This window comes from Mesoplodon mirus (genome assembly GCF_964341445.2).
Source record: "Mesoplodon mirus genome assembly, chromosome: 2".
Taxonomy (NCBI): domain Eukaryota; kingdom Metazoa; phylum Chordata; class Mammalia; order Artiodactyla; family Ziphiidae; genus Mesoplodon; species Mesoplodon mirus.
Genome location: NC_138977.1, coordinates 93,283,342 through 93,295,545, shown reverse-complemented (window position 1 = coordinate 93,295,545; position 12,204 = coordinate 93,283,342). Strand labels below are relative to the sequence as shown.

Genomic DNA, 12,204 nt, shown 5'->3' with positions numbered 1-12,204 from the left:
GAATATTTCAAGAAGTAAATAAGTTGAAGGGGGGGGAAAGTCTCTCCTAATTTCACCAGTACCTTACCAGTATATCTCAATTTGTCTTTCAATTATGAATTCACACCAAGCAAACAAATCTAATATTTAAAAGCATTGAGGTACTTATCTACTCAGTTCTATTTAATAAATACTTGATTAAACTCATCAACCATCTTGTAGAAGATTGTCTGACACAATGAAGGTGATCAGTGATTTTTCCTGATCCCTAGGTATATATGGAGCTTGAAAAACAACTCAGTACACATAAATTAACTTGCACTGCATTTTCCACCAATTCATTGTGCTTGTAACAGATAACATAGCATAGTGTTTAAACTAAACTTTGTAAATCAAATTCAGCCACTAGCCAATGAGGTTAAAAAACAGTCTAATCAGAAAATAACTCAAGACCATTTGACAATGGACAGAGATCTTCAGGAAAAAGATGACATAACTGGTTAATAGAGCCAAGTCTGAAATCAAATGTTCTGAGTTTTAATGGTTTTACTCCCAACTTCCCCTAATTTTATCTAGTGTGTACACAATGTTAGGGTCACATAAGCCTCCAGGACTCCTATAGCTCCAAAGCTTAAAATAAAGAAAAATCTAAAGAACCCAAATGTTATTCATAAAATGTTGAAAATAATTAAGACCTAAAATAGAGACACATGCTTTTTTTTTTTTTTTTTTTTTTTTACCGTACGTGGGCCTCTCACTGTTGTGGCCTCTCCCGTTGCGGAGCACAGGCTCCGGACATGCAGGCTCAGCGGCCATGGCTCACGGGCCCAGCTGCTCTGCGGCATGTGGGATCTTCCCAGACTGGGGCACGAACCCGCATCCCCTGCATCGGTAGGCGGACTCTCAACCACTGCGCCACCCGGGAAGGCCCGAGACACATGCTTTTAATCTCTTATAAATCATGGTTAACTTTAAGTAATATATGTCTTTAGACCACCGAGTTGTAAATGTGATTGTAGTGGACAAATGGGATGATCTGTCCAGCACTCACTGACATTTTGTACCTTCCCCTGTTGCATAGTTATCATGGAAGATGACTGGTCTGTACAATGTGGCCTGGCTTTCTGACTGGTCCAAGGTTGGGAATGGCATGAAGCCATATAAACAAAGCCACTCTGCTTCAAGAGACAAAATGCATCTGATACAGAAAGTAAAGGATAGAAAGAGAGGAAATGTCCAATAGCATGAGTTCCTGGTTCCAGTTTCTGGAAGCTCAGATGCCCCTGCACTCCTCCCATATATATAATGAGCTATTCAATCTTTCCTTAATTTCCAGGAGTCAGTATGCTTTGCTTTGTTCTTAAGTAGTTTTCCTAATTAATGCAGTGTTCCTAAAGTACAGGTCATGGAAGAAAACAAAAATCAAAATCAAGAAAGACTTCTTAAAAGCAAGTAGAATAACGTTACATTTAATACAATAATAAACCATAAAAGTTTGCTCATACTTTCTTGCCTTATCAATTACTCTCATAAAGAGATATTACCTTTTCTAGTGTCTTAAATACTGGAATTTTTACACATGTAGAATGACTTCGAGAGCAAGATCTTCGCTGTATTAAATGCTGGAGTCTTTCTAGCTCTTTCTTATAAAAATCTCGTTCATCTTCTATACCTTTCAGAAACGTATCTAAACGGGAAGGTGACTTGTCTTGTCGTTTTATTCCATGTTCTAGCCTCATCCTCTCAACTTCCAAAGTAAGTTCTCTTTCTGCAAATTAAAGTATAAAATATTAAAACAATGTTGTATATAAAATGTATAATCAGCCAAATAAATTATATCAATAACTTTTACAATGTAAGTTACTAAAAATCATTAGCTATTTCGTATGTCACCTATAACTGCCAGATATCAAAGAGGTAAATGCTGAAAGGAGAAGAGGAAAGAAACAAAAGCAAAAATTAAAAGTTTAAATAAAATCCAATAAGTCAAAGTCCTCTGCTTTTGTCATATACAAGGATAGGTACTATTTAGTACTACACAGTGAAGCAGTAAATCACCACATGGTACATTCTGATGACCTGAAAATGCACTAAAAGAAAATTTACCTGTAAACAATTGATCATAATGTGGGCAATTTTACCATTAAGCTTGAATTTAATATAGTATATACACAAAGAGGTCAAAACAACTAGTCTTTCTTCAAATAAACACAATTATTAACTTTTACCATAGAAATCACCTTTTCAGGAGTCAAAAGTAGCCTAATACTGGCAATTTCATACAGTTCAATTTAACTGATATTCTTTACAACTCTAAAGCATGAAATGATTTTCAAGACATATTCTGATTCACTTCGCACTTCACTTTCTTTCATTCACTCCACAGATAATTATTGAGTATTTACTATATGCCCAGCATGAGCTAAGGATACAAGTATGAAAAACATAGCCAAGGTCAAATAATTATTCTAGTTGTAGTAGGACAAGAGCTACAAAAGAACAGCATGCAATGCAATCTGGAGGATGAATAGGGGAATTCATTCTGAGGAGTGACCAGAGAGGTAAGAAAGTATGAGAGTGGAAGGAACAGGCAAATGTGTTAAATGCTAAATCAAATAAATTGATGAATGGAAAAGTGTCTACTGCGTTTAGCATAATGGAGGTGAGTGGTGACCTTAACAAGCTGTTTTATTGGTGACGTGAGGACAGAGCCAACTGGAGTGGACTGAGGTGCTAAAGGGTAGTTGGTGATCAAGCAGAAAAGTATAGATGACTTTTTAAGACATTAAAGCTATGATGAGAAGGAAAGAGTGGCTGGATAGGAATGGGTACAATTTTTGCTTTTAGAATGGGAGAAGGGTAAGCATGTTTGAATACCAATGGGAAAAAACAGTACAAAGGCTAAAGTTAGGAAAGGAGATAATTAATATGAAAGCGTTTTAAAATTAGAGAGAATGGGATCTAGAGAACAGATGGAGGCAGTGGCCTTTCATAAGAGGTACAAGTAACAGGAGGGAAGATAAAGATGGACAGGTTCAAGATCTGCGGACAGGAAACCAACGGAATGCCTCCCTGACGGTTTCCATTTTCTTAGGGGAAACCAAAGGTTAAGATCATCCTCTCAGAATGCGTTTACTGAGAATGAAAAACACTTGAAAATGTTCCCTGCAGAGACTGGGCAACTAAGCAGTAAGGAGTATAGAGTAACAGCCATAAAAAGAAACGAAACTGAGCTATTTGTAATGAGGTGGATAGACCTAGAGTCTGTCATACAGAGTGAAGTAAGTCAGAAAGAGAAAGACAAATACCATATGCTAACACATATATATGGAATTTAAGAAAAAAAAGTCATGAAGAACCAAGGGGTAAAACAGGAATAAAGACACAGACCTACTTGAGAATGGACTTGAGGATATGGGGAGGGGGAAGGGGAAGCTGTGACAAAGCGAAAGAGAGGCATGGACATATATACACTACCAAACGTAAGGTAGATAGATAGTAGGAAGCAGCCGCAGAGCACAGGGAGATCAGCTCGGTGCTTTGTGACCGCCTGGAGGGGTGGGATAGGGAGGGTGGGAGGGAGGGAGACGCAAGAGGGAAGGGATGGGGCAACAGATGTATATGTATGACTGATTCACTTTGTTATAAAGCAGAAACTAATTTTTAAAAAAAGGAATTACACAAATAAATCTGTAAAAAAAAAAAAAAAAAAAGAAGTATAGAGTAAGATTTCCATACATCACTGAGGGGTGGGTGCTGTGGTTTGGGACCATACAAGTTACGGTGCCGTCGATACTGTCGGGTGCACACGCAAGGACTGCTTGGCTGCTAGTGTGTGAGTGCTTTGGTTGATCCATGGCTAGGTTTTGGGCAGGGGGATGTATTCAAAACACAAAGGAACGAGGGAGTTTCAGGTATTTGAAAAATTACACTGAAATGGCAGGATAGAGCTAGCATGAAAGGAAGTAAATTGCAAACTTTTATATGTAGGTCTAAGCACTTTAATAATATATTAACCCATTTAATCCTCACAACAACCTTTTGGGTTAGGTGCCATCATTAACCACATAGATATGGAAACTGAAGCACTGCTAAGTAACATGCTTAAGTCATACAGCTGGTAAGTAGAGAAGGTCAGACAGATTATCCACATGAATGCTGAAGAGCCTAGGATATTGCTTCTTCTTAAAATAGCACACTGGCTTTCTTTCACTACATGGAGTTTGATGGCACCAGGCTTCCACACGTGCCATCCCCTCTGCCTGGAAAACTGCCCCAGATCTTCATATGGCTGGTGTCCTGTCACTAAGCCCTTGGATCAGTCGATCTCTAGCATACCCTCCCATTGTACTTGAAAACCCTTATCACCTAAAACTAACTTCTTCACTTATGTGCTACTAGTTTGTCTCCCTAACTAGATTAAAGCCGCCACAAGAGCAGGGGCCTTTGTGTATCTCGTTTACCATTATGTACCCTGGCACCAAAACCGGTTCATAAACACTTGTCAAATGAATGAATGAACAAATGAATGAATTCTTACAAGTTCCTTAAACCAACTCATTTAGGATGGGGTACCTGGCAGAAAGCCTATTTCAAGTGTGTGTGTGTGTGTACTTTAAGGTGATAAAACTGCATTTACTTAAAAAGATTCTATACTTCAATTTTCCACTATTTCAGAATGGTCTTCCACGTAGTCTGAATTAATTCTCTTACTGCATGCCTCAAAGAAGGATATATGTACATTGAAAAATATTCAAATGGTAGTCAGAATGTAAAAGGCCCCCTGTAAGGTCCTTGAGGCAGAGAGGTTTTCTACTGTATCTCAGTGCCTACTGTGGTTTCTGATACACAGCAAGCACTCAACAAATACTTATTGAATGAATGAATGAAAGATCATCTACTACTAAAAATAATACATTAAGAAGACATCACAATCACTTTTTAAGTTATCAACATTTTATATTTTACCTGTAACTGCGAAACTTTCAATTTTTTTGTTAAGTCTTTGCTTTTCTTGTTCAAGCTGATGAACAACAGTTTCCAGGTCTGATTTTATAAGGAGTTCATCACTCAGCCTCTCCTTTTCTTTATGACATACGTTTAATTCCTGAAAATTTTAACACTATAATTAAGATTTCTAGCAACTTTATAAATATAGCACTTAAAATAGATATTTGTAAGCACATTTATTTAAGAGTAATTCACATACCCACTTTTAGTCAGTCAAATATATATGGTTTCAATGAAAGTTAATTATCAATTGTGGCTAAAAGCAACAATAAAACCCAAATTCAACAGTGCTCCTTTCTAAAGTAGTAGAACTATTGGATTTTATTTTCTTTTAATTTGCTTAGCATACTGTCTTTTTAAAAAATGAATATGTACTTGTGCAATAAAAAATTTTTAAGTTTTTTTTATGTTTAAAGGAAAGCAGAAGTTAAGACAGTGCTCTAAGACTACCATAGGTATACATAAGTACAAAGGTTTCTCTCTCAGCCTCATCTGCACAATGAGGATAAGACCAGTACCTGGACACTGAGGATTCATCTATGAATGGATGACTCTATGAATGTGAAGCACTCTGTACAGTGTCCAGCACATGGCAAGTACTTAATAAGTGTTAGCAAATAATATTATTAGTATTTACCTTAAAAATATGTAAAATGTAGTACCAATGGAAAAAATAAGAAGGTCAGAAAGTACAGCAACATCTTGCTGTCAGGCAACAATACTGAAACTTGGTCAGAGTTCTGAGACAAGCATTATGAATCACATAAACTGTATACAGTGTGCATACAAACAGCAGTGAACAAACAGCAAAAATCCCTGTCCTCACGGAGCTTACACTGTAGTGAAAACATCAAAACATCTACTTTACATTTATTGACCTCACTGGAGAATTTAAAAATATCTATGAAACTCAAGAGTAGACAACATTTAGCAGGTTTAGCTAATTCAATTATTCAATATTGAGCTGAACTGAATACCTGCAGTTGAATAAAACAGGAAGCAATTGCAATACACTGTTCATAGTGAGCATATAAAAATCAACAAGTATTTGAACACCTACTATGTGCCAGCATATCACAAATGTCTTTGTTTTTTTAATTTACCTTATGACTGCCATCAGAACATTACAGCTTGACTGTAAAAAGAGTATAAGTAATGAGAAAACTTGGAAATTAGTATTAGTCTTTTCAATATTAGTGGAAACTCATCCAATTTAACAGGCTATTAAAAAAAGTTCTTAACAATCTTTTGGATGACCACCTAGAAGTTTCTACCTGTAAGCAAGACATTCTTTCTGCCAGTTCTAGACTCTAAGACTATATGCTGTATCTAGGTTTATGCTGGGATGATTACTAGTTTTCTCATTTGAAGACCACCAGAACAAACAATATGACTAGTAAAATGGTTTGTAATGCCAAACAAAATTATTAAAAGACAACTGAGTGCTTTTAATAAAAGTCAACAAAATTTTACGAAGTAACTATCAATTTTTAGTTTAAATATTAGTAAACTGACAAGTCATGAAGTCATTTAAAGAATATAAAATTCCTAACAGGTTTTCCAAATTTAAGTGTAACTTGCTACCTATTATATATGATATTAAAGAATTATAAAAATATAAATGAAACTAAATATATACATACAATGGAATATTACTTAGCCATAAAAAGAAGTGACGATACATGCTATGACATGCTTGAACCTTGAAAACGTTGTGCTAAGTGAAAGCCAAACACAAAAGGTCACATATTATATAATTCCATTTATACAAAATATCCAGAATAGGCAAATCTATAGAAACAGAAAGCAGACCAGTGGTCGTCAGAGGCTGAGCAGAGGAAAATGAGGGGTGACTGCTAATGGATATGAAGTTTTTTCCTGGAGTGATAAAATGTTCTGGAATTAGATAGTAATGAAAAAAAACACTGCACCTCCTATCTTCCTCCTCACTCTTTTGCCCATGCCAGCCTTCCCAATGGCAAGTTAAAGACTGACCAGACAGCCCCTCAGGGAGTGGATACAAAACTGTGGAAACAGAGTAGCAATGAAACCCCTGAGAGATGAAGATCATTTTAATACTTTAAATTACTTTCCCACATTTTCCAAGAAACCAGTTCATTCATTTGAATCTCTGATGCCTTTATCTTACTCTGCTTACACTTCAGATGGCTTTCTATTGTCCACTAGAATAAAATCCAAACATCCTGCCATGGTTTAGAATGTCTTCCATAATTTGGACAAACTATGGTTGTGCTACTTTGTGCCTATACCAAAACCGCTGAATTGTTCACTTAAAAGAGTGAATATCATGATAGGTTAATTATATCTTAGTAAAAAAAAAAGTAAAATAAAACATAAAAATTTTCTTGATGAAAATGCTGGCAATTCAATATAATAGCAGTCCCCAACCTTTTTGGCACCAGGGACCAGTTTCATGGAAGACCATTTTTCCACGGATGGGGGTGGGGATGGCTCAGGCGGTAATGCGCGTGATGGGGAGCGGCAGATGAAGCTCTGCTCGCCCACCGCTCACCTCCTGCTGTGCGGCCCGGTTCCTAACAGGCCACGGACCGGTACCAGTCCACGGCCTGAGGGTTGGGGACCCCTGCAATATAACACCTACTTACCAGTTGAAGTTTTCCCATTGTTTCTTCAAGATTCCGCATTTCAGATAGCTTTTTTTTAATCTCTTTCTAGGAATAAAAAGCCTATTAGGTAAATACCTAAAAGTCAAGAATACTTATCACTAAGTCACAGTACAAATGAGACCAAGCCATTTTTTGAGCAGTTCATGTTCCCTCTCACCAGTGAGATCTGAGGCATTAGCCAGCCCTAGGCCTCAGGAGGAGGAGGCAAAGTTTAGGTTTCTCTTTAATTTCTTGGTATCTTGAATGCTTACAGGGACCTATCTGTAACATGAGAAATGAGAGGGCTACATGAAAATCTTTTTCTATCTGTATACTTGTAGGACTTTTCTTGACCCTTGATTTTTAGGATTCATCTTGTGGCCCTGTCATTTCCGGACTTTCCTATCTTATTTGCTTTCTCACCACCTGCTACTACCAACCTGGATCCTCTATACTGCAACTGAGAGTGCTGAATGCCAAGATTAAAATATTATAACCTAATAGGAATCTTTTACTGAGCCAAGTTGTCATTCTTGATTACTGCCAATGGGACACGTGAAGCTGTGTTCAATATGTTGTATGCACAGCACAGAATATGCAAAAGGAAGTGGAAAAGGAGAGGAATGAGATATAGGAGTGCTGCAATGAAACTAAAGCCGCAAAAGTAAAATTAAAACCTCAATAATTATGTTCTTCATTTTCAAGGCTGTCTTGACTATTCTGGGTCCCTTAAGATTCCACATGAATTTTAGGAATTTTTTTCCTATTTCTGTAAAAAATACCGTTGGGATTTGGAGAGGTATTACACTGAATCTGCACATTGTTTTGCGTAGTATGGACATTCGAGCAGTATGCAGTCTTCCAATCCGTGAACACAGGGTATCTTTCCATTTATTTCTGTCTTAATTTCTTTCAGCAGTGTTTTATAGCTGTCAGGGTACAAGTCTTTTGCCTCCTTGATTAAGTTTATCCCTAAGTACTTTCTTTTTTGATGCTATTGTAAATGGGATTATTTTCTTAATTTCCTTTTTGTATTTTAATTATTAGCATATAGAAATGCACCAGGTTTTTATGCAATGATTTTGTATCCTGCAAGTTTGCTGAATTTATTAGTTGTTGTTGTTTTTTTTTCTTTTTAATGGAATCTTTAGGGTTTTCTACACATAAGATCATCTCATCCGGAAACATAATTTTACTTCTTTCTTTTAATTTCGATGCCTTTTATTTCTTTTTCTTGCCTAATTCCTCTGGTTAGGACTGCCAGTACTATGTTGAATAGAAGTAGTGAGAATGGGCATCCTTCCCTTGCTCCTAACCTTAGAGGAAAAGTTTTCAGTCTTTTGTCACTGGGTATGATGTTAGCTGTGGGCTTTTCATAATATGGCCTTTATTATGTTGAGGTAGTTTCCTTCTATTCCCCTAATTAGTGGAAGTGATACTATAAAATTAACTCATATTATTCAACTGATGTAAAGTAGTGATCTTCAAACTAGGTTATACTCATTCCTGGGATAACATAAAGACTATCCAAGTATTATGTAAAACTATCATCTATCTATATATATATATATAAATAATATATTATTTACTATATATTATATATATATGTATATATAGTTTTAAGGAATTAATATCTGGATTCTTAATTTGCACATACAGTCCTTCTTAAAAATTATCTACCTGAGAACTTGCTTGTGCTCTAGGTATCATGTGAGTTCTTCTTTCCCACCTCCCCTTCCACAACTGCCTTTTCCCCACTTTTCAAAAGAAGGGCATGCATCTAATGTAATTCTATCTCTACTTATAAAAAACTTCCGAAGCACCAGACAAAAAGATAAGCTGAAATGTTGGAGCTGGTCAAAGCCTTTGATTAAGACACTATTTTCTCCCATTATATCTTACTAAGAGATGTATTTCCAATAAAATTTTACTTTTTAATTTAATAAGTATTTATCAACATTTGTACTACAGTTGTCACTTTGATCCACTGATTACTAATAATTATAATGATAACACTATTTAGAGGAAAATACTAAATACTAACACTCTGAACCTTACAGTCGCAGGACATTTTTTAAAATAAAAAATTTCAATTCATGTATTTTTTTAACTGCAGAGACATTTGATATGAGTTATTATAAAAAGATATTCAAGCATAAAATATGTTAAAATAGGATAAAATTTTGTGAGGATTTCAAGAAGGGTCATTTGGATTATACTGGCTATATTTAAAAGAATGATATGACAGTTTTAAGAGATCAATACTTACAACTGATTAGAAATTACATCCTTTGCATCTATTTAAACTTGAAGATGAAAAATGTTAGCTATCAACTTAAAAATGTGCAGGGACATACACAGTTTCAAAAAATACCTTTAAAGGTTCATGAGCACAAAATGACCTAGAGGACAAACTTCAGAAACCTGCTCACAATGCAGAGATAAAAGAACAGAGATGAAAATCTTGTAGGAAAAGAGGATAGAGTCTGGAGGGCTGTCCTAGGAAGAGATGTGCTTCAGAAAGACAAACAACTAGAAAAAGGGCAAGAATTTAGGGGATGTAAACAACACCTTAGAAAAACGTGAATTACAAAACAAACCAAAAGGCCCAAATAGGACATCAAAAGGTCTCAAGCTCACCATACTCTAGGAGAATTAATGAGCACCTCCACAACCTAGACACACCTTTGCTTCCTCAAGTTCTTTGTCGGCAGTCTCGAGCACTTCTTCTTTATGTCTTTCCAACTGCTGTGCTAACTGGTCTATTTCAGTTAATTCCTGGCAGAGTTTTTCATTTTTGTTACTTAAATTAACAACTTCAGTAGTTACTGTTTCCTTGGTTTCCATAAGCTCTTGTATATGCTTTTCCAGGTCTTTATTAGCTTGCTGAAGAAAGTCAACCTAAATTGAATTTGTAATTCATAAGGTATATAAATTGGAAAATTATTAAAATACTGAACTTCCAAAATATTTTAAAATACTATATTTTTTAAAAAACCGAAAGTTAAAACCCCAGCTATTTTACATTTGCAAACTTATACTGTTTCGATTTGCAAAACTGACAATGTGTGGTTTAGTAAAAATATATATCCACTGTCTTCAATTTTCGAGCATGGAAGGAAAGGATAAGTAAGAAATTTGTGGGAACTTTTTCCCAATACAGAGTTTTAAAAATATGACAAGATTATCACTACAATGATAATATTAGTCTAGAGTGCTGTCCAATATAGTAGCCACTAGCATCCACACATGGCTACTGAGCACTTAAAATGTGGCTAGTCCAAACAGAGATGTGCTATAAATGTAAAATAGAAACAGGATCCCAAAGACTTAGTACAAAAAAAAGTAAAGTGTTGCAATGATATTTGATAACATTGATTACATGTTGAAATGGTAATATTTTGGATATATTTAGGTAGATACATTATTAAAATTAATCTCATCTGTTTTCTTTTTACTTTTTAAATCAGGCTACTAGGAAGTTTTAAATAACGTATGTGGCTCATATCCTATTTCTACTGAACAGCACTGCTCGAGAGTTACTACTGATATTTGGGGCTTACTCTATTCTGGTTGCAGTCTAGGCAGCAGTGACACCTAAATTTCTGAAGGTCATGGAAACAACCTAAATGTCCATCAGATGAATGGATAAAGAAGTTGTGGTGTGTAAATATATATACACACACAATGGAATATTACCTAGCCATAAAAAAGAATGAAATAATGCCATTTACAGACACATGGATGGGCCTAGAGATTATCATACTAAATGAAGTAAGTCAGAAAGAGAAAGACAAATACCATAGGATACCACTTATATGTGGAATAAAATAAATAATACAAATGAACTTATCTACTAAACAGAAACAGACTCACAGACATAGAAAACAAACTTATGGTTACCAAAGGGGTAAGGGGACGGAGGACAGATAAATCAGAAGTTTGGAATTAGCAGATACAAACTACCATATATAAAATAAAGAACAAGGTCCTGCTGTATAGCACAGGGAACTATATTCAATATCATGTAATAAAACATAATGGAAAAGAATATGAAAAAGAATAACATATAATATGTATAACTGAATCACTTTGCTGTATACCAGAAACACACACATTATAACTCAACTATACTTCAATTAAAAAACAAATAAATAAATTCCTAAAGGTCATTTGTCATGCTTCATAGAAGTCTCTTGTTCTTTCACTCTTAGGTCAAATGCATTACAAGGGAAACCACTATATAGGTAAGTGAAAACTATATGTTTAATTTTTATATTTATTTTTAAGAATCATCTTTTTTATATTATAAAAGAAATACTGTCATAAAATTTTTGAAAATGGAGAAAATCATAAAGAAGACTATCCCATCACACAAAAATAAACTTTGTTAGTGTATTTTGGAGTATTCTCTTCTAGTGTTTTCTCTCTCTGAATGCATAAACACATTTTGTGTGTGTGTGTGTGTTCATCTAGTGTTTTTCTATTTTTTTATACAGCAGGTTCTTATTAGTCATCAATTCTATACACACACACATTTTTTTTAAAGCAAATTGAAGGTTACATTTTACCTATGGTTTATTCTCTT

The 12,204-nt window shown here is 35.2% G+C and overlaps 1 protein-coding gene across 7 annotated transcripts in view; it reads right to left on the bottom strand.

The window, feature by feature from the left end:
- Positions 1 to 12,204, bottom strand: part of CEP135 (centrosomal protein 135) — an 87,239-nt gene that overhangs the window by 53,596 nt on the left and 21,439 nt on the right. For all 7 annotated transcript variants that reach the window (XM_082609231.1, XM_082609230.1, XM_082609227.1 and 4 more), the window contains exons 8-11: positions 10,302 to 10,517; positions 7,617 to 7,682; positions 4,948 to 5,086; positions 1,524 to 1,747 (exon numbers count right to left, since the gene is read on the bottom strand). In XM_082609231.1, the coding sequence (XP_082465357.1) occupies positions 1,524 to 1,747; positions 4,948 to 5,086; positions 7,617 to 7,682; positions 10,302 to 10,517 (645 nt within the window). The remainder of the gene's footprint in view (positions 1 to 1,523; positions 1,748 to 4,947; positions 5,087 to 7,616; positions 7,683 to 10,301; positions 10,518 to 12,204) is intronic.